The sequence below is a fragment of the Podarcis bocagei genome (assembly GCF_964188305.1).
Source record: "Podarcis bocagei genome assembly, chromosome: 2".
Lineage (NCBI taxonomy): Eukaryota > Metazoa > Chordata > Lepidosauria > Squamata > Lacertidae > Podarcis > Podarcis bocagei.
Genome location: NC_138126.1, coordinates 43,802,319 through 43,829,015, shown reverse-complemented (window position 1 = coordinate 43,829,015; position 26,697 = coordinate 43,802,319). Strand labels below are relative to the sequence as shown.

Sequence of the window (26,697 nt, the reverse complement as noted above, 5' to 3'; positions counted from 1 at the left end):
AAAAGCTTTCTTATCCGCATGCTTCATAATGGGACCAATGAGATATCTTAAGTTTCATGTACATCTTCAGGCAAATATATCTGTCTCGGTGAATTTGCTACAGGATGCAAAGGCAGCCTTGTCTCACACTATTCTCATCCTACTGAAGGAGCCAAGTTGCCCAGTAGGAGAAACCACCATCAGTTCACCGTACAAGACACAAGAAGACTGCTTACAGGACTGCTCGGCATAGGCTCACTCCTTGCTCCTATGCTGTTCAGCGTGGGATTGATTAATTTCCAGGTAGAGCCAATGCTGGCAGGGATTCAACTAGAATCATAGAAGAATCAGTCTCTTCAACCTCTTGCTCCAAAAAGCAAGACAGTTCTTCCTTCCAAGTAACAGAGTGAAGGAGCTCCTTACTCCATAAACAAGCACAAGAAACAAATTAGTTTAAAAACAAGCCAACTTCAAACCATATATTAACATCATGTTTAGATATAATCATAGAACTGTACAGTTCAAAGGAACCATGAGGGTTACCTAGTTAATCCCCTGCGTTGCAGAAATCTTTTGCCCAATATGGAATAGCCTAAGAGTCTCATGCTCTACCGACTGAGCTATCTCTACTCCGTAGTTAGTGTCCTAGACCTAGTTTAGTTTTATGTGAATGAGCCTCAACGTCCTCTTGGCCTTCCCCATCCACCACAGCCAACTTCAAACCCTTCATTAATGCAGCTTGTTTGTTGAAACCAACCATAGCTAATGTTAAGCTACAATCTCCAAACACAACCAGAATTAAAGCCTTTTGTTCTATTTCCTGGCATTACGAAGAAGCAGCAGCAAGACAGCTTCGCCTTATTCAAGTTAATTAGTTGCTTAGCCAGGGCATGCAAACAATTAATCGTAGGTGGATAGCTTGCCAGACTGCCAACCTGTGGCACATCATGATGAGATGAGAGCCAGTCACGTACAAACAAAGTAACACACCAGTCCATAGTTAATTCTTTGTTTACAAGGGCGCTTCGCCTTTGAAATGGTAAGGTTTGTACATTTTACCATCTTGGAAAAATCAGTGTTCCAAAGACATGAAAGTCTCTAGGAGTGCCAGAGGATTTGCTGTTGCAGACAAGTCACCCTGCAACACAGAGAGGGCAATGTGGATGGGGGTGAAATTGATGCATTCATGCATGTTTTTTCCCCTCCTTGTACGTTTACCTAATCCCTGTTCAGAACGCCTGGATATGGCTGAAACGCTGTTGCCTCAAGGCAAACCAAGTTGCAGTATGGTTTCTCAAACACATCATCCCCTGCTCTCCCGCCAACACATGAACTATACATTTTATCTCTTTCCATATGAACAACAATTTGTGTCAGGCAGCCTCAAGACCTTTGCACGCAGCCTGATGTTCCTGTCTGTAGTTTTTACAAAGCCACTGCTCTACACTTCCCTGGGAGAGTCAGTGTTTCTACTAGGAAAATGAGAGACAAGAGTTCTTAGAACTCTGAAGAAAGGCTGTATTATTTAGGCAGTAAATTCTGAGAAAGTTATGGAGCACATTAACACATAATTATGCAAGTCACTCCAATGATTGGGTAGTCGAGTGACAGGTGTAATAATTCTTAACCTCTAGAAAGAAGAGCAACCCTTCATTTTTATGGGGGAATTGATGGATTGCTTACCACTCAGATATTCTCATGAACAGAAAATAAAAGAGCATCCCTTTTTAAAAAGGCATCACAGGCATTTCCAGCACAGAAAAAAATCACCATTATTTTGTTTTAGAGAAGGTTCACTAACCCTGCCTCTATGTTGAATACATCCATAATTTGTGTCATAAAATACGCACAATTATGGCAGTCAGAAAGTAATGGCAGTTGCAAGAAAAAGTTTCTGATCTTGCTTCAGTGCTTGAAGAGTAGTCAGATATACAAAAGGTAAGGAAATTATGCGTTCCCCATCTCTGGTTCTGCATGCCAAGAAAACCCTCACCTGCTTAGTTTATAAACACCAGACTTTTCCTAAAGGTGCACGGGCAGTTCAAAGACCTTAAAAAGGAAGAAAAGGTAAAGCACAGGCAGGCAAGTACAACCTGTTTGCAAGTATTTCTTGTTTTAAACAAATAATGACATTTCCTCTTGCGTCCAGTCCTACATATCCCTCCCCGATTACCGTCTTCATCACCATAAGCGTGAAATAGTTTCTAGATAACAGGTATTGGCTGCAGATCACAAGCACTATTACTCTAAATCTCATTGAGATTGATGGGACTAAATATGGGTTGCAAAACCGTACACTTTGGTTGCAATCTTGAAGCATACCAGAATAGTCTCTCACCAGTTTTAAAATCATTATTTCTGAGTAAACTGTTTAAGGGTTAGACTTACCATGTAGTTTTATGCATGCCCAAATAATTTTTCTTTTCCACAACCTCTCTCTCTCTCTCTCCACACACACAAAACTAACCCTCCTATGTATGTCTGATTGAGTTCAATAGGTACGTGGGCTTTAATTGTAGCTTTAAGCATTTTAGGCAGAGTAACACCCACTAACAATGACAAGCCTGCATTAGAGTCCCTATGTACCAACTAGAAGCAGACACTTATTTACCAGGGGAACCATTTAGGGAGGGCAGGAGACATTTGCCCCCACTCACTGTTCTTAAGACCATGCTCAGCTAATTCCCAGTTTGAGGTATAAAGAGAAAACGAGTACTATTCATACACACTGCAATGTTTCAATTTAAAAAATCCAGCAGGTAGTCTTTTAACATAGATTCTCCACTTTTGACTAGAACCTGAAGAACCACCCCTTTCTCGTTAATAAGCTACCATTTTTACAAGACAACCAGCTTTCAAATTTTTCATGCTAGCCAATACACAGAAACATTCGTGTGTTCAGCCATGAAATACATAAAGAGATTGTCAAGAGAGAGAAAAACCTCATTACACTAATATAGCAAATTCTCCCCCTTCCTCCTCTACGCGTACAGCTAATCATCTCATTAGAGATGCAAAAAAGTCACAGAGAAATTCAGGTAGTTTTCCCATCTACAACCATTAGGAGCCCACCAGATGTCTACCGTGATGAAAGAACAGGACCCCCGTGCTTGTTCATACAGGCTCAATGAGCTCAAATGACATGCTAATTTGCCATGCTCATCAACAAAATATAAGCACCCTTGGTTTATCAATACCTCAGGAGCATATTATCCTATTACATACAGCCCTCCAGTATGAGGCTGCGGCACATTTTAAAAAGAAGTCTCAGGCAAAACACCGAGCAGCTCATCCCATCCCTTCATTACAAAGGTGATTAAGCCACCAGAACAAAAAGAAAAGGGCCCGTCAAAAGTGCAAATACCTCTGAGTGCCCTCCACCGGAGGAAGGTCTGCAAGAAGTGCATGCTCTTTTTTTTCAGTCCCAGGGGAGGAAGCAACATCAGTCTGACCTGGCACGTTCCACCTTCACAGGACTTGGGTTACTTCAGCATCTCCCCACGCTCAAGCTCAGGGCAGCCCCTCAGATTAGTAGGTCCAGCTCTACTGAAGTGCAACCTGGTCCAATCAGCTAATCACCCATGTAAAGAACTAGAGCTCTCCCCTCCTCACTCCAACTCCCCAAACAAGCAATTAGCATGAATAATTACAGTTCTGATTATAATACCCAACCAAGTTTGAGCAAGAAGGGGTGGGGTGGGGGAGCTACAATTAACTCTTTCTCAGAGATCAGTTAAGCAGAATGTGAAATATCACAGGTCAGCTTAGCTACTGCTGGGGGGAGTGCTCTAATGCCAAGACAAATAGGTGTGAGGGAGACAAAGGCAAGACTAATATGTAGAGCTTCATGTATTAATTACCGAAGGCTGGTTCAGTAGACTTGGGGAAAGGAGAAAATAGCTTAGGGGGTCCATTATGCAAAACATTTACCACACAGCTCATTACAAAGTAACGTATTTATATGAAGGTAAGTCACAGTGCTGCAGTTCAAAGAACAAATTCATACGCTTTTAAAATAAATAAAGGGTTCATTACATGTCCAGGTTACAGGACTTTGGCACAAGTCTCAGCACAAACATTGTCACTTCTCCAAATGTTTATAACCGCTAAATTTAATGGACAATACAGCATTGGAGGGTAATGAGATTTATGAGGATCATACACATAATTGGTACAGTGTAGAGGGTCTGGGGTAGCAGACACAGGTAGGCTGAGCCTACAAAAGACCTCGCTAGCAAGGAAAGATTTAAAAAGCCAAGAGACTATCTCCATCCTCCTCACTGACAGCCAACAGCAAACAACAAAGATGACCCCACAACCCACTTTCTAGATATACAAACATACTGCAATACATACGCATGTATTTAAACTCTACAGCACTCCATACTCCAACCCACAGCAACTTTGGGATAGCCATAGGAAAATGGAGACCTTCCATAGCATTATTTGATCTACATGTTAAAAAGGGGTTACTAGCATAGGGTAGAGCCAGGTAATCTGACTCCTCAGCTTTATATTTGGGAGAAGAAGATGGAATTTAAGCAGGTGCTGCTCATCAGGCAAGGGTGAAGAGAATTGCTGCTGCTGAAATTGCTTTTTCTATGCACTTATTTAAAGATACAAGAACTCTTTAACATCTGGAATGTGACTAAGTAGTACCCCTGTCCATACTCAAGTTAACTTTGCTGTAGAATTAAGTATTGTTAGTATGGGTCTACAGAATACTGTAGTACATTACTGTAGTCATCTCGAAGGCTGAAGGTTATAGGACTGTTCTGGAATGAATGACCTAAGGTCTCAATCCAAATGATTACCCATGGGTATGTTTTCCTCAAATTTAATTTTGAGGGAATTTATTTGGGTTCATATTTGTTGTTGCTGTTTTGGAATATAGAACTATTTTAATATTACTATAATGTTTCATTTAAAACATATGTGTACTGGAGATTGCTGACCTAACACATTTGATTACCTGAAGTCATACATTTTTGGACCCTCTCCCCATCATTAGCAGATTTTTATTTTATTTTATAAAAAAAACCTCTGCTGAATTTTTTATAAGTCCCCAAGCATTAAAACATTAATTTTTATGCAGCAAAGTCTTTCAGCACAACTCTAATTTTATTTATGAAGCCAAGGTACTCAGGGCAATCATACAACATAATAAAGCAAATTAAAATGCAATAAAATATTTAGACACTAATGTGAGCAATTTCAAATTTCTCTAAGTAGGTCTTCAGAATGCTGTTGTACAGAACTGGCATTTTAAACCTCACCCTCACTTAAGAGTTTTGCCATTTTGCTGTAAATATATATATTCAGTGCCATGAAATCAACAAGCAGCTGGGGTTATAGATTCATTTCTACAAAGGCCTATCCATACATTTAAATGTTTTCACTTGTCCTGGTTATAGCAGTGCTATCGTTACAACCAGGGTAGGAATCTCCAATATTTTGGAATTAATACCCTAGGCCCTGGTTCAACTCAATGGCACATGGAGGCAGAATCTGCCAAGCCATAATTCGGAAGTGAATGCAGCTGATCTAATCTGCCCAGAGCAGACATAGGCAAACTTGGCCCTCCAGATGTCTTGAGACTACAATTCCCATCACCCCTGACAACTGGTCCTGTTAGCTAGGGATGATGGGAGTTGTAGTCCCAAAACATCAGGAGGGCCAAGTTTGCCTATGCCTGGCCCACAGCAATGTGAGGATTGGAGCAGAGGGGCAGTTTGGAACATGCACACTGAAGTATCCCCAAATCTTACAGATTTGCATACAAGGTGATCTGAGGGTTGTCTGTCTTTTCTTTTTGTTTGAAAAGCACATTCAGCCTGTATACAATGACAAGGTGAAACAGATGTTTCCTGCTGCCATGTGTGCTGAAATCCTTGCATCAAGTTTTCCTGCCAATGACAAATCTTGCTGACGTTCCCTCACTCTCAAGTGGGAATCCTATGCACATTTTACATTTCAATTTCCCCCTCAAGACTCAGGACCACCTCGTAAGCACACACAACTAGTGCCACCTAGTAAGGTTTTGGTTTGTTTTTAAAGTGTACATTTAAAAAACAAACAAACCACGGTGTGGATTTTTAAGGATTCATACAGATTTCTTCTAAAAGCCCTGTACGGAACCAGGAGAAGACAAACTTTAGTGATGTTCTGACATGGCACAAATTTTGTCCTTGGAGCCATCCCCCAAGTAGTAACAGCAGTAATAATTAGGATAACCAGATACAAATCAGGATGTAACAATCAGGCATCTGGTTCAGTCACTGACCTCCCTAGGTAGGGCTGGGGAAAGCCCTATCTGAACACACAAAAAGACACTACCAGTCAATGTAGACCAGGTGTGAGGAACCTTTGGCCCTCTGGATGTTGCTGAACTGCAAATCCCATCACCCCTTGCCACTAGCCATGTTTGCTGTGTGGTGGTGGCACAAAGGGCCACAATAAATATGATAATGTGAACCCCTATAAACCCCTATAAATTCAGGTTAAGAACAGACCTCCAGAACAAATTAAGTACTTAACCTGAGGTACCACTGTACAGCTAATATGTGAATCACAAAGATACAGCTCATAAGCTAGAACATAAGTTGATACAATGGTGCAAATGGCTACGCGTAACACAGGTTCCCAAGATGCATACTAGCACAATGTAACAGAAATTAGAACTTTAACAGAAAGCAGTGGGAATCAGAACTGAATCAGCAGAAATTGCTAACGCTTATTGTGCATGTGTATTAAACATGAAATGAGGTAATGATGTATATGATTGGTGGAAATTGAAATGCTTTGTTTGAAATTTATAAATACCCCTACCGGGACCACCGGGTGGGGTTGCAGTTTTGCGAAACAATTCGACTGTAACCTACTGCCTAGCAATAAACAACAATGGACTAATAACTCCTCTTGTCTCTGAGTTTTATTGGTGCAAACTCAGAAGATAAGCCATTTTTGGCTTACAGCAGCTGGGGCTGATGGTTGTTGCAGTTCAGCAACATGCCCTCCCATGTCCAGAGCACCACTCTTGTGCGCAGAAGGAACAGTGAGCAATGGTGAGAATGGGTGGTAGCAGCCTCAGGGAAGCGCAGCAGTGTAGCTCCAGCTGCCCAGTAGTCTCAGCCCTGCTGTGGGAAGAGAAGTGTTAGGCTAGGCAGCTGTAGCCCCCATCTAAGCATCAGGTCCTAAAATAAATTGGTGGAGGCATCAGCTGCAGAGAGCTCTTTGGCTCCCCTGCATTTCCCCCCATAGTGCCAGTTCTGCAAAACAGGAAGCTCAAGCTTTCTTCCACACTTATATCACAATATGCAAACAGTTACGCAACTCCTTCACATTTGCTTGCCCTAACAGCAGTAATGGCTGCCAAATTTTCTACTGGCCCTCAGGGCCTGCTCGAGACGTTTTCCTGCCTGAGGTGTAAATGTAACCTCCTGCCTATACCCCTATCCAAGCTAAGGTGCCCCTCCACCTACTTGGGAGGGAAAAAAATACAATAAAAATAAAACAAATAGCAATTTCCTGCCATTTCATGATGCCCCAAATCAACGGCCTATTATGGCAGCCTACTCACTCTTTGCCTAACAATAAGGCTGTCCCTGTTGTTGTGTTAAGAGTCCCATCTGGGCCCAAGAGTGACTCATGTCTTCCTTTTGGTCGTCAGCTCCACCCTTCACAACCAATTGCTTAACAAGTGCAAAATATTATGAAGTCCAGTTTTTTATATAAGGCTTTTTATACTTGTTGGGAACATCCCAGAGTGGCTGGGGCAACCCAGTCAGATGGGCAGGGTACAAATAATAAAATTGTTAGTGTTATTATTAGGCTGAATGTGGGCCAGATTTAAGCATCTTCACCCACTCTGAACAACAAGACCTGGTGCGAACATCGTGATGCAACACATCGTACGTAGTGCTGAGGCCTCTAGAGGTTCCATGTCTGCTTTAAGGCCTTGGGAGATAATATTTCACACAAATTTCTGCAGAAGCAGAATCTTGGAAGTCAGGCAGCGTGCCTACAATGGATCTGACAGGCATGGGGGAAGAAAAGAAACTCCCCCTCAAACATAGCCTGAGGGGGAACTTGCTGTGTTCACAGGCTTTCTGACATAGTACAAAGGCCTTTGGGAGAAGCGAGCAGGGGCAAAGCTTTAACAGCCAATGCCCAAGGCCCCCTGTGGATGTAAGGTCTAATGACTTGATCAAAAGCACAGGGATACTCTATTATTTACAGTGCTTGTTCAGTAGCTAAAGGCTGCAGTAAACACAAACCCTCCAACATTTCTCCGATGAAAGTAGGGACATCCCATTCCATAATGATAATTTTACTATTTATACCCCACACATCTTACTGGGTTGCACCAGCCACTCTGGGCAGCTTCCAACATATTAAAAAAAACATAATTAAACATGAAAAACCTTCCCTATACAGGATTGCCTTCAGATAGCTCAGGGGTCAGATGACGCCATGCCCCCAAAGATTTCTCCAATGAAAATAAGGACATCCTAAGGAAAAGTGGGATATTCCGGGATCAAATCAGAAACCGAGAAGCCTTCTCTAAATCAGGGACATCTCAGGAAAATAGGGGCACTTGGAGGGTCTGTAATAATCTCAGAGGCTAGAATTTTGTCCTTACCTAATTTAGAAAAACCTGCCCAGATACAGACTGACGGAAAACATGAGGAGAGGTGGGGCGAACCTGTGACCCTCCAGATGTTACTGAACTAGGGCATTCATCACCCCTAAAAACTGGCCATGCTCGTTGGAACTGATGGGACTTCAAAAACATCTGGAGGGCCACAGATTCACTACCCCCATGCTAAGGCAATGAAAAGGGAGCTCCGTGGAGCCAGGCTAATATTAAAAAATTAAATGAATGAATGAATGCAGAAAAAATATGCTGGGGAAAACTGGAGATACAGTGCAGTAATGGACTGATAAGAAGGAAAATAAAATAAAAACTTGCTATATTCCCCACTGTCATCGGGAATGACTGCACACCTGAGAGCTGTATTGCAGCTCTCAGTCCATATTTGGTGCACATCACAATCTGGATCTGATTGACCCCTCTGGCAGCATTAGAAAGAGATAAATAGAAAAGCCAGGAAACCACGGATGCCAAAGTGGTCCCTTTAAAATCCTAATTTCTAAGCTCTCTAGTCCACACTGCATTTCAAGATAGCATGAAGTGCTCACAGGAAAACTTAAGAACTGTGAATCTCAGCAGAAATGGGGGCTGATATTATAGCACCGAGGGAGAAGGATTAAATAATTAATTACAATAGCAACAGAGTGTGTTAACAAGCTGGATCAAACTGCATGAAAGATGGTAGAAAAGTTACCTCCCTCTCACTCCTCCCTCATCTCCGATATACTGCTAAAGCTCATTTATATAATACAGCTTATAGAAATCCAGAGGATAAAGTGAAAACAACAGCAACAACCTATAAACACACAAAGTTGCAAAAACCTCTGCTAATTGGACTAGTAAAAATCTCTCCTTTAGTAACTTTCTACCTGTATGAAGGGCTAGAGGCAGCAGTGAAGGGTGGTGTTGTTTAAGCACAACTTGAGAGCTGATGGCATTTTGCAGGTCGGAGAAAAGGAGACACTGAACCTAGACCTCTTAGTCAGCGTACTTCTGATTGGGAAAGGCAGATGGCCAATGCACAACAACATTCTTTAACAGAGAGTTACATACAGAAGTCTCTTGTGCATTTTTAGATGTGCGTTATCTCTGAAGCTCACAAGACGCCCTGCAAAACTTTCTTAACCCTAGGAAGTGGTGAACTGTGACTTCAACAAGAAATGTTAAGGACTGGGTGATGTACCAAAACAATCAGCTCATAGTGGCTCCAACCTGCAACACCCATAACAAGTGATGGGCACACCCTACTCCTGACTGACAGTGCAGTCTGGAAAGCAGACACAAAGCTCTAAAGTTATTTCAGCAAGGAAGAAACGGAAATGCAGTCCTTAGGAGCAGTGGCAGGTGCAGCCTAATTGTTAATCCTGCCCCCACTGCAAAGTGCTGCTTTACTTAAAGGGACCAGCCTTCCCCAGTTACCTCTTACTGTGGCAGAGCAGGCAGCATCAGGTCTTTCTGGAACTTCTGCAGTAGAGTTTGAGAAGGGCAGTGCTATATCCATGCCCTTCCCCCTCAGGTTTGGAGTGTTTTTCTCCATCACCCATTGAAGAGGAATCTCATTCATGGCCTCTGACACCACCACCCTAATCTCATTGGGACACCTATTACCGATTTCTCAACTGGAAAATGATTTATCTTTCAGGCAGAATTCTACATTGTGGCCTAATGTTTTAGTGCATGCATGCTCTAGCAAAACAGTGCTGGAAGTGTAGTGTGGAGTAGTAAAGAGCAGTGCATTGCTTAAGCAGCTGTGCGACACTCCTGCTCATTATGTGTCGTCCTGAGTCCCATCGCCCTGGACCCTGAAATGCAGAAGAGGAGTTAGACACTGGTGGTGGTGATCAGACAGCAGACAGCAAGGTGTCAGCTGCTACTGTAGAGAAGGCATGTTTTCCAGTGGCTCTCTTTCTTTCACCATCTCAAACATCTTCTTCCCAATGTGGTGGTGGAACCTGATTCTGGTAAAAAAAAAACCCAGCATGAGTCCCTGGGAGAAGGAAGAATCTCAGGGTAGTTGGCCGGACTTGGTGATTCAAAGACTGGGACTGGGAAACACGTCTCCAGTTGGCAATGAGGATAATGAGGCTAGACTAAAATGGAGCAATCAGGAAAGGACAGTTTCTCATTGCGTCCAAGCAAAAGACCAAATTAATCACATTCTGAGCATGTGCCAGCAGTGTCTCCTGACCTTACTGGCCTGGTCTGATGAATGGTGACTGCATAGGCAGAAGAGCTCAGAAAGCACCTTGTTATTAATCAAGGACAGAGAAAGAATTTCAAGGTAAGAGTACCTAACTTGTACTAAAGGAATATTAGAAGCAACAGACATCTGTGTCAAGAGCCCATTATTTACAAATCATCACCATCTCTACATATAACCCTTCATGAATATGAGAACATTGCACAGGCAGACCTGAGTAGAATCCCAAATGAGAAAGGAAAAAGCTCAATGTAGAAAGGTGGGTCCCCCCCCATGCTGTTTTCTTTTTTAAAAAACGTTTGCCCCCTCCTTTATTTTATCTGTGTTACTAACATCCTTCCTAAGTTTAGCATGTGATTGGTAACATACCACTCCTTGTTTAGTACAGGGTACCTCCTCATTTAGATGACTGGGTATTTCAGTACTTCCAAACCTCTGGTACTATAACCCCTGGATCGTATGCTTTAGCTACTTTACACATGGTTAACGGTCCCCAACATAGGAGCATCACACCCGTGTTTCCAGAGGTTGTGTAGTACTATGTACAGTATGTTGTGATTCTGTAATTGAGAGACAGTACTTCTATACCCTCCAGGGTGAGAGTCTGCCCTGATTTACCAAATCTGGGCCCCTCTCAGGTGAAAGAAGGGAGAGGAATATTAGACTGTCCAGTGGAAGTGGGGCATGAGTCCATTACTGTTTCTGGTATTAGGAATATATATTATATGTGTATGTTTGACACTGAGTGCTTTATGTGGGTTGTACTATTGTTGAGTGTGGTTGGTTGATAGAGGTGATGCTTGAAGTAGCGAATGGTTGTAGTGGCTGTGTGGAATGGATGATGAATGGGGTTGGATAAATGACTGTATACATGCTGTGTTGTTTGAATTTTTATATTATACAATACTCCTTTGCAATGCTCTCAGGTTTTATCCATTTTATATTATGTTTATGGATATGGATACTGTTTCTGTATTATGACATGGTGTTATTGTACCTACTGTGTGTATATATACCCATATTTATGTATTATAAACTGCTTCAAGATCTTTTAGATAGTAAGTGGTATATAAATAGAAATAATAAAATAAGCTGTTTTATACTCTACTGGGCCACTTCTCTCCAGCTTTAATCAAACTGACTCAGTAATAAGCCCACCTGCACAGTTGGTCCTATCTGAGCTTAGAGAACATAGGCAAGCTTCTCTTGAAAAGTTAAGTCAAACAAAAGTTCAAACTTGATGCCAAGCAAGCTGATACTTAGGGTTAGGGTCCTGAAGGGCCATTCATTTCGATGCCTTGTTTTCATTTCATGGCGGTGATGTGGCCTGCACCACCTTTGAGTTCATCAACCTAAGAGATCAACTTTTTGAGTTTCTATTTATAGTTGAGTTACACTTCTGATGTGAAGTTATCACATCCCACCTTTGGAGGTGTAGCAGCCGGCAAAAGGAAGCAAGACTGCCTCTCTGTGGTGGCACCTTGTCTTTTGATTGCCTTTATCCAGTGCACCTATGGCAATGCCATTTAGATGTCACAAAAGACTGTTAATAGCTTCAAGCTTTTTAGTCATGTTTAAATCATTCTTAGATTGTTTCCATTTTAATCACTTAATAGAATGTCTGATGCCAGAGTTTTGATAATTATTTAGATAATTTATATTTAAATATTTCATTTTATATTTTTACATATAGTTGCCATTCTGGGAACATTTTGAATTGAAGATTTGGAATATAAATCTACTAAGTCAATCGGTAAACGAAGAATATTATTTTTACCCATCATTCTCTCTGTGTGGGTGGTTTTTGGCAGTTTCATGCCATAAACCTTCACCCTCTCAGATGGACTTGGAAAAAAGTTCTAGTGAAATCAGTAGCGCTAAGTTTCAAGCAAATGTGTTTAGGGTTGTGGTATGTATGCCCAGCTTTCAAGCTGCACTAACATCGTGTTTTGTTTTGATTCTTCTGTACACATCCCCCTCCTCCGAATATTGAAATGAGGTCATGTCCCTTATGGCAAATCATTTACATTGCAAACTCCCCAGCTTCTCTGATTTACTTTCAAGTCCCTCAATCTGTTTGCATAATTGGGGCTTTTGAGAAAAGGAAAGTGTGTGTGTGCCTGTACGTGTGTGCGTGTGCGCACAGGCAGCCCTCCTAAGTTTTCACACAGCTGGCAGCCTGGAAGACTCCAGTACAAGAAGGGTTCAACTGAAGTGGAAATAGTTTCTCTTTGAAAATAGGGAATTAAGCTCCAAAAGAGACTCAGTGCAGCTAAATTAGTCCCCAAAGTGCCAGAGAGGGAGCTGAAGACTTCATCCTAAATAACAGCCAAAGGAAATAAAAAAATAGTAGGTAAATGTGGTAAATAGTATTTGATGTGTGGATTCTAGGGAATGGGAAAGTAAAAGGCCAGATGTATACGGCTGTCTTCAGAAAGTGAGAAAGGCTTCGGTTAGATGCACTCTTTCCAAACATACTGAGAAATAAAGTGCCTTAACGTCTATGCTAGCAAACGGTAGTCCTACAAGAAGGATAAGCAAATGCATTAAGTTAGTGATTTCCCAATATATGGGGATTTTTTTTCCTAGAGGAGGGTGTCTATCATCATCACAACAGCTCACAGTTCCATCAATATACATGGCGCTTCAAAAGCTGCCTCCTATTAACACATCTGTGTATCAACTTCCTGCACAATTCCTACTGAAAGACGACTGCCGAGTCTTCTTTAACGGAGGGGACCTGAGGCCATGAGTCTCTGCACAACACTGATGTATGATCCTCTACAGACTTAAACATTTTTATAGCCCTCAAGTGTCCCTGAGGCCAGCGCTGCATTTCTTTCCCCCAGCAAATTGCCCTAAAGGACTTTTGTGTAAGTGAAAGATACAAGACTTGACCAGCCCAATAAGTTGTGACCTAACGATGGACAAGCAAGAATGCCACTCTCTGTGCTCAAGTGTTGATTTTCTAAAAAACAACAACCCGTGAAACAGCTGGATCCCAATCATGCCAGTGGCAGCTACGCTTCCTGCTTTTGATAAGATTTGCACATGCTCACCGAGGGAGGAGTGTCTACAAGGTAAGAAGGAGACAGATTCTCCCCAGGATCATGATTCTTGCCTTATACCAGTTCCTCTCTGTCATCAGTGGCATTGATTGCTCTCAGTGGGGCCACCTCCTGCCATCTCTCCATTTGTTCATTTGCTTGCCACACTCTCTGGGCCCAGTCTGGCCACTCCCTAAAGGGAGAAGACAAGGACTCTTCTTTGCTGCTCCACTCATTGTGAGGTCGCTCTTGAGAGGTGGGTGGAGGAAACAAACTTTGCTGATATGGACTGTTTGCATGGGCTCTGCTTTTATAGACTGTTGCATATTATATGGGAATGCATATTTTTCTTCTATGGGTGAGGATTATAGGGTTAACTTTCTGTACCTGTCCTAGGTAAAGGTAAAGGGACCCCTGACTGTTAGGTCCAGTTGCGGACCACTCTGGGGTTGCAACGCTCATCTCGCTTTATTGGCCGAGGGAGCCAGCATACAGCTTCTGGGTCATGTGGCCAGCATGACTAAGCCGCTTCTGGCGAACCAGAGCAGTGCACGGAAACGCCATTTACCTTCCTGCTGGAGTGGAATCTATTTATCTACTTGCACTTTGATGTGCTTTCGAACTGCTAGGTTGGCTTGTCCTACTCTGCAGCTAAATTGAGCAGAGAGGACTCCATTGTGTATATGGGAGATGACACATCTCTTCTCCGAAGGTGGAAAATTGAAAGGATCCTGTTGCCTGTGATGGGGCAAGGGGCAGGTAGACCAAGACTTTATCTACAGGTAGCTAACCTATAATCAGTTCAAGGTGGGATTCCTACGACATGAAAAGTTTATGTATGCCTTGAAGACAAAGGTAGCAAGAAATGTGTACTGGGATCATACAGAGGACACTAGGATACTAGCCATAGGGTATGTAATTAGAGATTATTTTTGTTTTAGTAAACTCTAGATTTTCTTTTAATGAACCTGTTGTGGTCTTGTGACAGTTGGAATGGGAGTCAGGACACTAATATATATCAATTAATTTATAAATAACTAGTTAATTTGTAACTCTACAGAAACCAATACATTTGATACACCATTGTGTTACTTAGGATAAACGCTCTGCCTGTCTCTGCTGCTCCCTAATTTTTCTGCTTCCAGAAATCAGCAAGACTGCAAAATCATAAGAGTTTCTCAGGTCAAAGCGGCTTATTCTCATCTTGGCCTGATTTCAAGAGAAGAAACTAAGGTTGTTTTCAAGATATTAAGAAAAGTACTAAGAAAATCCTCAAAAGGCAGAAGCAGGATTTCTTTTTCTTTTTTTAAAAAAAGAATGTTAACATTTCTGTTGTTACAGCAAATGGAGGTTTTGCTTTGCAAAAGAAAACACATTCATAACATCCATCTTTAAATAAGTGGTATTCTACAGTTTTCTCATGTTTATGGATGCTTACAATTATCAACTTCAGATCAAAGGAATAAAAAGAAATTCATTCGCTCTGCTTTTCCTTTCTGGAGTAAACTCATCAAAAGAAAATATTGTGGCTCCCAGTAATAGTTCTGAATAGTCTGCTTAGGTGGTAGGGTCCTCATTATGTACAATATGATCTTTTCCTTGCTTACCAGGCAAGTCCCACTCAGTGTGCGGGCTCTGGAATGCTCTTAGGAGCTATTGCATGGTCATCTGACATCTTGCAAGAGCATCGCAGAGCCCATGCACTGAGTGGGACTTGCCCGGTAAGCAAGGAGGAGAAAAGCTCCTTCCAGTTTTGGAAAACTCAGTGCAAAAAGACCTTTTTAAGCTCTTCTTTAAAAAGCGGTTAATTTGCTCAATTTCAATACCCTTCAGGGAAGGTATGTCCTCCAGACTGGGTTCCCCATAAGCTATTTTATTTCCACCCTATCCTTCCTACAAAAGCTCAGGGTGGTGTATATAATTTCTTCCCTTCACCATCACAATAAGCCAGTGAGGTAGAGAAGCCTAAGAGGTGATGTTGGGACCAAGGTGACTAACAAACTTTGTGGCAGAGTGGGGACAGATTTCCTTGGTCCCAGAACTCTTTAAGAAATGCATCAAATCGATCCACCATAAAACTGCAAAGGTCTATCCTGCAAGCATGCACTTTTAGAAGATGATACTCTTCCATTCAGGGGAAGGACAAAGGGAGAATCTGAGGACATCTTCTCCTGCCACACCATTACATGTGGCTATAGCATACTTGTGAACTGTGGTGTTGTTTGATGTCCTAAGGCCAAGCCTGTTGCAATCTCCACTGGGAATCACTAGGAAAACATTGGGTTGAATTCACTGCGAGTCCCAATCAGAGAAGTCTCACTGAAATTAAGAAGCATGAGTGGCTAGCCTCTATTAATTTCCATGGGTCTGTTCTGAGCAAAAGTTAGTTGGACTGTTTCATGTGGTTGGTGGACAGTAACTGTAAAATAAGTTGCATTGTAAACTGTAAAATATAAAGCCACCACTGAAACGCCGGGTCTTTAAGGCCCATTTAGAAATAGACAGGCATGCCTTGTGAGAGGCCAGACCTCCTGTGGAAAGGCATTCCATAAGGATGAGGCCACCGCAGAAATGCCCCTTTGCAACCTGATGAATCTAACCCGTGTGCACACTAGCAGGAGCTCCATAATCTATTTGATGCTCTGGGCAAGTTTATAGATGTGCAAGTGGTCCCTCAAATAACCTGATCCCAATCTGTTAAGGGGCTTGAAAGGTCAAGAACTACTGACCACTGGCCCATGCTGGAAATTGCATAACTGCAGCCTCTCCTAGCAGAATCTTCCAGATCTGATTGGGTTCCAGGATAGCCATTAGCTTCTCCTGGACAGGAAGAAATAAAGGCCTCCTTTTCCAGCTGAGCCTTGCCTGAGTGAGAAGAGCTCCCTGAACTCCATTATCTCTTACATTTCTGGTCTTATCCTGAGTCTTGACTTGTTCTCCAGTCCTGGGTTCTGATTGGCTTTCTGATCCTGCTACCTCTTGGGTAGAGGCACCAGCTTCTCAGGAGGATTGAGGGGACCTGATGCAACGTCCTGACATTGTATGTGCAGCATCGCAAGGAGCCAGGGGGTGGAGCCAAACACCATCTGAACATTGAGGGGGCCTGCCCCCTAAAAAAACCTCCCCCCCAAGTGCTTTGGCCCTTAGGAGCTAGCGCCTATCCTATTGGGTCCTTTCCCCCAGTTTTTGACGCCTGGCTCTCTCCAGACCATTGTCCATGCCCAGCCCTGACATATACAAATAAACTAGGACACATCCAGAAGATTTTATTGGCCTAGGAGGTAACCAACTCTGTCTTCCATTCATCCTTATTCAGTGAAACAGTTCCTGCTGTTCATTATGGGGGCAAAGGAAACATCATCACTTGAGTAGCTATGCAAGAAGTGCAGAAGTGAAGTCATTTAACTTCTGGAATCAATGAGTGAGAAAGCACTGCTAGTTTGAAAAGAAATATATAGGTCTACTCTTTGATATATTGCTGGCAGAGCGGGAAGGTTGAGACACTGTGATGGAGTACAACAGTCTCTCTTGGAAGCTGATAGTCTTTAGTCTTCTGTTAGGTCTCAAAGTTGACAACGCGGCAGTCCTTGTCTAGATCTCCTAAAAGCCTGTCTTTTGAAAACGCCTATCTGAAAGCAACCTAAGTCTTCTCTGTGTGCCAGACTGAAACGAAAAGTTAGCAACTACAGCTTTTGCGTGTTGAGTCACAGTAGCCCCCCAATAATTCACACTTCACACATCAATTTTTGTTTAAGGTTTTTGGCATAATTTTGGCCACAACTTTATTCAAATACAAAAATGTGAGTGGTTGCTTAGGCACTGGTTCCGACTATCTGTCCTTGCCCTCAGGGACAGAGCTGGCCTTCCGGATACCAGCGGAAGCCAGCGTGGGAAACAAGTATTGGGTGAGAAATAAAGCTGGGCACCAGACCATTACTTCTCACCCTCATGTTCCTGTGGGGCTTGCACGGCCCAAGTCCGACTCCGGGGACAAGGACGAAAGAATGGCAAGCCCCTGGATTTCCTTTAACGGAATTCCCATTCGCATCATTTGGAGGGGTAGGCACTTACCCCTCCAAGCACCAATTTAACCAGTGCCTAACCGCCAACCTTACAAGTTGTGACGATTTGCTACGCAGTAGGCAAAAACCAAATGGCACCAGCCAATCAGCCAGATGGCAAAATTCCTACCGTGCCCCCGCACCAAGGCGAACGACACCATGACAGGCATAGCAAGGTCAAGCGATCAGCTTAAATAAAAAACCCCCCTATTAAAGGGAGGGAGGGCGGGTGATCCGATGCAAAACGGCCAAGAGGCCGTGCCAACGTCTGGCCCCTGTATATATAGACTCTGACCCCTCCTCCGAATTGGCAACAATCAAAACACCCCAGCAACCCAGTTTAACCATTTAAATGGTCGGGATTCAACTAAATTTGCCTAGTCACTGGAGGGTGGCCTGTTCCCAACCGCAACACGTGCTCTCTGCTAGGGAGAACACGCTTTATTATTAGTAGTATTAAATTTATAACACAGCCTTCACCAGCAGGTCCTAGGGTTACAGCAATTTAAAATACAGAATTAAAGTTAAAACAGAGTAAAGTCACAGGAAAAGGATGGGCCCTGAAAACACACATCTCAGACACCGAAGGCCAGGGTAAAGACATATAGTGGTACCTCGGGTTACATATGCTTCAGGTTACAGACTCCGCTAACCCAGAAATAGTACCTCGGGTTAAGAACTTTGCTTCAGGATGAGAACAGAAATTGTGCTCCAGTGACGCGGCAGCAGCAGGAGGCCCCATTAGCTAAAGTGGTGCTTCAAGTTAAGTACAGTTTCAGGTTAAGAATGGACCTCCGGAACGCATTAAGTACTTAACCTGAGGTACCACTGTATATGGCCAGGTCTGAACAAAAATACCCCATCCAAATCCTGAATTCTAGTTGCTGGGGGCAAGAGAGGTAGAGAGCCACTTGCCTTCATGTCCCAGAGGAATATAGTGAACCATTGTGGGAAAGAGTGTGCTTCATGAGGCGCAGCTTTGGCCTGAACCTGCAGAATTCTTGTCTATGAGCATGCCAATTAAAGGCTTAAGCCACAATGTTTCTTCTGTTCGATTCTGTGAGGCTCCAACTAGGATCTATGCTGGTTGTTGGAAAGAACTATAGGCCATTTCAGCCAGGAGTCCTATTATTCTGGCCTGGGAAGTTAAGTGATGGTCCAGGGCCAACTGGGTACTACTGAGTAATGCAAATATTGGCTGTTTTCTCTGTACAATTTATAATGAGGTGGTGGTCCTCCCTCTATACCTTCAGCCAGCCTGCTGGCATCCATTTGGTCAAAGGCCTGGAAACGATGCCTTATGAGGAACGGCTAAGGGAGCTGGGCATGTTTAGCCTGGAGAAGAGGAGGTTAAGGGGAGATATGATAGCCATGTTCAAATATATAAAAGGATGTCACATAGAGGAGGGAGAAAGGTTGTTTTCTGCTGCTCCAGAGAAGCGGACACGGAGCAATGGATCCAAACTACAAGAAAGAAGATTCCACCTAAACATTAGGAAGAACTTCCTGACAGTAAGAGCTGTTCGACAGTGGAATTTGCTGCCAAGGAGTGTGGTGGAGTCTCCTACTTTGGAGGTCTTTAAGCAGAGGCTTGACAACCATATGTCAGGAGTGCTCTGATGGTGTTTCCTGCTTGGCAGGGGGTTGGACTCGATGGCCCTTGTGGTCTCTTCCAATTCTATGATTCTATGATTCTATGATTCTATGATTTTATAATCTGTCTTCAACCTGCCCCTGTGGCAACGATCTGCCCTTGACATCTTACTTCCCGAGTTTTTCCCTCCTTGCTCTGATTATTCCCAATGATGAATATTACAGTTTTTGTGTCTGCCAGTGCTATTGCTCCACACAAGCCAAATTGTTCTGCTTTTAGAAACCAAATGCCAAGTCCTAACTGGGAGATAGTCAAGGAATCTTGGAGAGTGCCTATAGTGGTTTTTTGTTTTTTTTAAGAAGGTAAGTCATTCAAATAAATGCTGATTTATATAGTATTTCAAAAGTTGCCTGCTTCTTATAATTAATCTGCGAAACATAACAGCATAAAAAGTAGGTTAAAATAACCCTCGGGATCATTTGTGAAATCAAAAGGAAGAAAGTTCAGCACTAAAGCTAGAACTTTGAATTGAGATGAAATCCAACCTCAGCCTGTCAAAGCTCAAATGTGGAACATGGCCTTTTAAAACAGGTAATTGTAGACAGACAGCAAGGCATGGCAAAATGCTCAGCTTTAAGGAGTTTGATCTATTGAGCAAGTGGACCTGAAATGCTTTTTCATCCCTTCAGATTGACATATTTTCCTTTCCCACCCATAATATAAGAGAAACATAATGCACATAGCCCTTGGGGGGGGGGGTCCTTGGGAAAGAATTGTTTGGTCTTTGTACTACCTAGTCATTAACTCCCTAGACAAAAGATTCTCTTAATCAAAATGTATTTGAAATTTGCCAGTACTGCAGACTTCAAGGGCAAAAATCCAAATCAGAAGGGTGCTGTTTTAGACCACCCGGCCTTCTCAGAATACCACAAAAATATCTTGAAATCCAGGTTCAATGTCTGCTATGCCATGAAACTTAGCGGGCCACCGTGGATCAGTCACTATCTTTCAGCCTAACCTGGCTTTCAGGCAGGATAAAATGGGAAGGGGCGGAGGGAATCACATATGCCAGCAGCAGCTCCTTGGGGGAAAGGCAGGACATAAATGTAATAAATGAATAAAATGCTTGTTTAGCACTAAGGAGGTGAGATGAGGAAGTGGCCAAGTCCCATATGCAGCAGCCCAGATGGGAGTAGCAGAAACCTGCTTCCTGCTCTCTTTGACAACCCAGTCTAATTGTGTGTTGGAGGTGACCTGGCACCTGGATTTTGCATTGCTTTCCATAAATTGCTGCTTTCCAGTGTCATGCTGGGGAGCAGTGGCTTGCTGCCCTGTGCAGCCACAGCCTGGCAGGGGCCGTCTTCCTTAGCCATTCCAATGAGCTAACAGGGAGCAAGCTGGGAGATGTGGCTTCCTCAGCAGACCTCGTGGATGTGGTTTCCACTCAAGTCTACCTTTGGGAACCATGATGGGGCCTCCCAGCGCAGTTAGTTGTTGGAATTCCTCACCCTCCCACCCAGTGTGGTAGGAACTCACCTGAAGGTGAGCAGAGAGTTTCCCATAGACATTGCTATGTCATTTACTACAATGCAACCTTCTAGATCATGGGTCTAGACTTAGTGAAACTAAAAGCAGACCCACTGAAATCCATGGGAGTTAATTATGACAATCCATGGGTTTCAATGGATCTGCTCTATGTATAAATAAATCTGATGCCAACCATATAACCATGAAACAAACATACATCGTCTGCTACAGGTAAAAACCGATCTGCTTATGTATACAGCCATTTTCTGTTGGTGAAAACTGACAGTTGCAAATAAGGTTAGTGCCTGACATTATATATATTTTTAAAATAAATCCAAGTGTAGTCTTGCAAGTTGCATCCATGCCTAAGGCTGCATGCAAATACACTGCTGTTGTTGCAGCCATACCTAACATTATAGGTAAATATATTGTTATTGTGAGCAGCAACAGCAGCATTTATAGAGGCCGCCCAGTAGCATCCCTACTGATGTCTAATGCTTAAATCCACAGTTCAGGTTTCTGCTACAAGCAAACCTTCAGATTCTTCTTACGGTGAACTGATCAATAACCCATGTCAGGCAGAGAAAATGCAGCTAGTGCAATTAGTGGGGTTGTGTGCATTAGTTTTCAGGAATAATCTAATGGGCGATAGTGTGTGCGTTATAAAATAATGACTCCCTTCAGATGTCAAGGAGATGAAGAACTGCACAACTTTTAGAAGACCTGGCCATATCGGGAAGTTTTTAATGCTTGATATTTTACTATGTTTTTATATATGCTGTAAGCTACCCAGAGTGGCTGGGGAAACCTAGCCAGATGGGCAGGGTATAAATAATAAAAAATTAATATTATTAATATTATTAATTAATTAATTAATTATTATACTTCATACTGCAATGATTTGTAATGGTGATGGGCTACTTCATGTAGATACAGGCTACTATAGTGAAAACATTCTGTGGAAACTGGGAAAAGGATAAGGTGGTTTTCTGTCTACAAACCATACTCTAGATGAGTTGGGAGTAGGGCTTGCCATACATTGCTTTAAGAGTTGCCATCCAAGAACTTTTCCATATCCTCAAGACAGCTGAACAGCAACTGAGGAGATGGTGGGTGGAAGAAATTAAGAGGAGCAAAAAAATGTATCTCTTCTCACCCCAGTACATTTCCAAGTGGACTAAGAATGTGTGTTGCAGCTAGGGATGCTGGGGAATTCTGATGAAAACAGAAACGAGAGCAGAAATTGCTGGTATTTGCACATTTGTTCCAGGTCTGGAACAGAAATCAATCTGTTCCAAACAATCTGTAACTGATTATGGTAACAGCCCCCCCCCCCCTATTAGCTTTGTGTTTCCTTCGCATTGAAATGAATGGGGTGGAATAACATAATGAGAGTGGAACTTATGTAATTAATTTTGAAATTTATGTGATTTCAGCACAGTTAACAGCAATAGGAGCAACACAGTTTTGGGCAGAAGGCGAACTGCAGCAGAATGAAAGAAGTAGTGCATGTAACAAATACAGGGTAGAACTGAAAAGGATGCCTTCTTATATCCGCAGTCCTAATGTCAGTAATGTAATCTGAACAGGCCTCAGTGTGTTTACATAGGGGTGAGACTGCTCCCTCCTTGATTGCTCTTTTGGGGTGTGGGTAAGGTACACCAAAAAGTTCCAATACCCATGGCTATTAATTAAACAGGACCCTCAGTGGGTAAAAATGGAGATCCCAGCTGAGTGGAATGAGATTTGTCCATGACATGTCTTTACCCTTAATTACAGGAGTTCCGTACCTTACAGTAGTGGTGGGGAGCCGGATCTGTCCCCTTATGGGTCAATTTTGACAGGTGGGCAGGCCCACCCAATTGTCATCCACTTGATGCTGCAATGGTTGTGTTTTGTTTGTTTGCAATCAAGCAGTATCTTAGTTGTATGTTATTGCCTGTGCAGTCTGAGATGAAACCATGCGGGCAAAGTACTGTGCCTTTGCTGTCCAAGCCCCAATCATCAGCTTATTTTTTATTTTATTTTTGGAGGGGGTGTGTGTTTCCCATCAGTAAGAATGAGGAGACACACATGCACACATCGCTTAGCATGCTCTGCTTCTTCTGACCAAGGTGTTGGTGATTCATTGGCTCCTGCAGGGCTAACCCAGATCTCTATGCTAATGCTGCAGGAAGCTTGTCTGCTCACCTCTCAGTTTGCATCCATTTGTAGCTTTAAAGCTTACACATGTACTGTGTTAATAATTTAGGGACCCCGTCCTGTTTATTTCTTTCACTTGAGCAAATTGAGTACTATAAGTAAAAACAAAACAAATGAGATTGGTGTTCAGGTCACATTAGGTGAGACAATAATTTAAACTTAAAAGAATGTCATATGGAACCAGTGTGAGATAGATAAATTTGCAGTAGTAGAAATCTCCTATAATCAATGATCACCTAATCCTTTTAACGGGAGATGTCAGGGATTGAACCTGGGACCTTGTGCATGTAGAAAGTGTGCTCTATTTATGAGCCCAGGGAACTTTGCTTATCTGCACTATCTTTTCTATGAACATCGTGGCAATTGCATCTAGGGTGATTAAATGATGCTAAACTAAACTTTTTAATATTTGCAGGGGTGTGTGGCGTGTTGGGGGTAGTGCCAGTGGCGTAGCTTGGGGGGTGCAGGGGGCCCCGGCTGCACCGGGCACAACATCTGGGGGTTAGGGTTAGGGGGCGCAAATTACTTGCCTTGCCCCGGGTGCTGACAACCCACGCTACGCCACTGGGTAGTGCTTCTGGTGGAGGACACTTTGTGCTCCTTCTGGGGTAGTGTGTCCACCTTTGGCCCCCACCCTGCACTCAGCTCTCACCTGTGGCTCCTAGAAGCTGTCAGCATGCGACAGCGGCCACACTCTGGAAACAGCTTTGACTGGCCAGCTAAACCAGGTGAGGGTAGTCAGTGGGTCTCAAACCCTCAGTGACTTAGGGACTTCCCCTGCATGCGAATTCAGGCTCCAGTGGTTTGAGCAGACACGACCAATAGTGGGTCCAATGGTCAAGAAGGCAGTTTTGCCTGTAGAGGGAAGTGAGGGAAATGAGGCATATAGCACTGCGATGTGGATGCACAGCTTTATGTGCATCAGCCGTGTGTAACCAAACTGAAGGCGCCTTATGCACAAGTGTCTGGTTTTTTTAGACTGTGACAAACATTTGCAAACATCTTGTGATGGATTGCAGATATATTTTGATTCTTTTGCTTATATACATTCCTCTGTACAACTTTGTTTCTCTTCCTAGTTGCACAGATTTAGTTCTTGGAAGCATCGTATGATTGGCTTCTTGGTTTGCTTTTTTTATATGTCAACTGACAGATGTCTCTTCCGGGCTTGTACAACACAAGAGATACCAAGGGCGGAAGTATGTAAAGAAGAGGATATTTATGGATCGGGGAGAAAACCCCGAAGACTTCATGCGTTCTTGCAGATCACTTCAGTTGTCAGCCTCAAATGCCACACATTAAATGAAACATTTGATTGTGAGAAGAGGGAGTTCATAAAAAATAGTGATAATGACAATTTTTTGCAAGTATTTAATTGAGTATCCGATTGCTAAATATGCAGAAGTTGGATAATAGTTATCCTTTCTCCCTTCCTAGCACTTCATTTGAAACCCAATTCTAGCTCAATTTAATCCTTGATCAAAGTAGCAAAATTTAGCACTGGATTAATGCCCATATTTAAAGCTGTCACTAATAAATGTAGGTGATCCACATCAATGTTAAATATATTAGACAAAGCCAGGCAAACTCTTTCAGATAATGCAGAAAACTGTATTTTATTTTATTTTTAAGACCCATCTGAGTAGATTTGCACATTCATCTAAGAGGCACAAGTTTTCAATTTTTGTATGCATTTAGTGGTTCCCTGCCACATACATGGGGATGCATATGCAAACCAACAATTTTCAGTCACCTGATTTCTGATCCCACACTACAGTAAAGAAGTTGATTTTTACTGGCATCAGTAAATGTGCTGCTGGAAATTATATGATACAAGTAGGGGAACCTTAGACTCCGTCAGGATTTGTGTAGGGTTTACTCCATGGGTAGGCAAACTAAGGCCCGAGGGCCGGATCTGGCCCAATCGCCTTCTAAATCAGGCCCACGGATGGTCTGGGAATCAGCGTGTTTTTACATGAGTAGAATGTGTCCTTTTATTTAAAATGCATCTCTGGGTTATTTATGGGGCATAGGAATTTTTTCTTTTTCTTTTTCCAAAATATAGTCTGGCCCCCCACACTTCTGAGGGACAGTGGACCAGCCCCCTGCTGAAAAAGTTTGCTGACTCCTGGTTTACTCCTTAGCCTTTTCTTCTCCCAAAGATATCTTGCAAGGCAGTGGAGGTTTAGGAGCAGAGTTTTCCTTCTCCTAGATGAGCTACCTTCCCAGGTTGACAAGCCCCATCTGACCCTCATCTCTCCTCAACAAGGCATATATGTACAGCTGAATTGCAGGGAGGTTTATGAGCCCCATTACCAATATAATTTCTCTCCTAACGCTCAGCCCTGTGTGAACAATTTCACACCGTTTCACAGTGGAAATTGTAAAAGGTGTGGTGGGCACGTTTCACAGAGGTAAGGAATGTTCATGGAATTTACCTCTCCCCACTTCAGATCAAAACTAATTTCTATAGAGCAGGGAACTGTGTGTGAACCATGAAAGGTCCCACTGCTTTTAGCAGAATGATTGCAAATATATTCCAGTTATTGTAGTACAGGAAAAGATAACCAGAATTTAAGTGTTTTAATTTAAAATCCTTTCCTTGAAGTGCAGGAATCCTGAGCGGGAGGAGAGGGGAGATAGATGTTTGCGTTAGACAATGAATAAGATTTGGAACCGAAAGAGCAGGCTTGCCTTTCTCTTCCTAACGGGTACATCAGGAATGACAGAAAACATACAAAGGAGCACCACTCCAAAGCATGATGCTAAAATGCCTTCACTTGCATGCAGTGATCAATGGCCCAGTTTGAGCTATTATCCTTTTACTGCTGTTCAATTCAGGGGGAGGTTTGGTGGTTCTCATCGTCAGACTCCTGTGCTGTTCTCAGCTAAGGATTTTTTTCCTTGGGACTTTGTGAAGGGCAAAAAGTGCACCATTTACTGCCCCCATGAGTGGGAGTGGGACTGAAAATTTTACCAGCAGAAATAATAAGATTGGAATCCGGAAAGTCTCAAAGTGCCTTTGAACTTGGGCACATTGCCTTTCTCTCACCACTAAGCTGCCACCACAAGTAGCTTCTATACATTTAAGACCATGGAAGAAACCATCTTGGGAAACACAAGTTCCAGACACAATTGGGACAATTTTCACTTTAGAAACATAAACATGCTTGAGTCTTAACATGCAGAGCTGATATCAGACTCTCTTTATCCTATTGAAGTTCGGAGCTTGGTATTCTTCTGAATGAGTTTCAAGCAGTATCCAAGCTGTCTCCATCAAGCATGAAGGCTTGACATACCCAAGCAAAAGAAGCTGAGCTTGTTTCTTTAAGAAAATCAGTAATACCCAACCTACATCTAGACTGTGACAATCATTATTCTATAAAAGGTCCATAACTTTTTTGTGTGTGTGCTTTAGTCCTTTCTATACCTAT

The 26,697-nt window shown here is 42.7% G+C and overlaps 1 protein-coding gene across 6 annotated transcripts in view; it reads right to left on the bottom strand.

Moving 5' to 3' along the window:
* Positions 1 to 26,697, bottom strand: part of GRIP2 (glutamate receptor interacting protein 2) — a 385,704-nt gene that overhangs the window by 164,183 nt on the left and 194,824 nt on the right. The window contains exon 1 of one of the 6 annotated variants that reach the window (XM_081183990.1): positions 3,344 to 3,531. The exons of the other annotated variants lie outside the window; for them this stretch is intronic. Within the exon in view, the coding sequence (XP_081040116.1) occupies positions 3,344 to 3,422 (79 nt within the window). The 5' untranslated portion in view covers positions 3,423 to 3,531. Of the gene's footprint in view, positions 1 to 3,343; positions 3,532 to 26,697 lie in introns of those variants that run through there. 6 annotated transcript variants of the gene reach the window in all.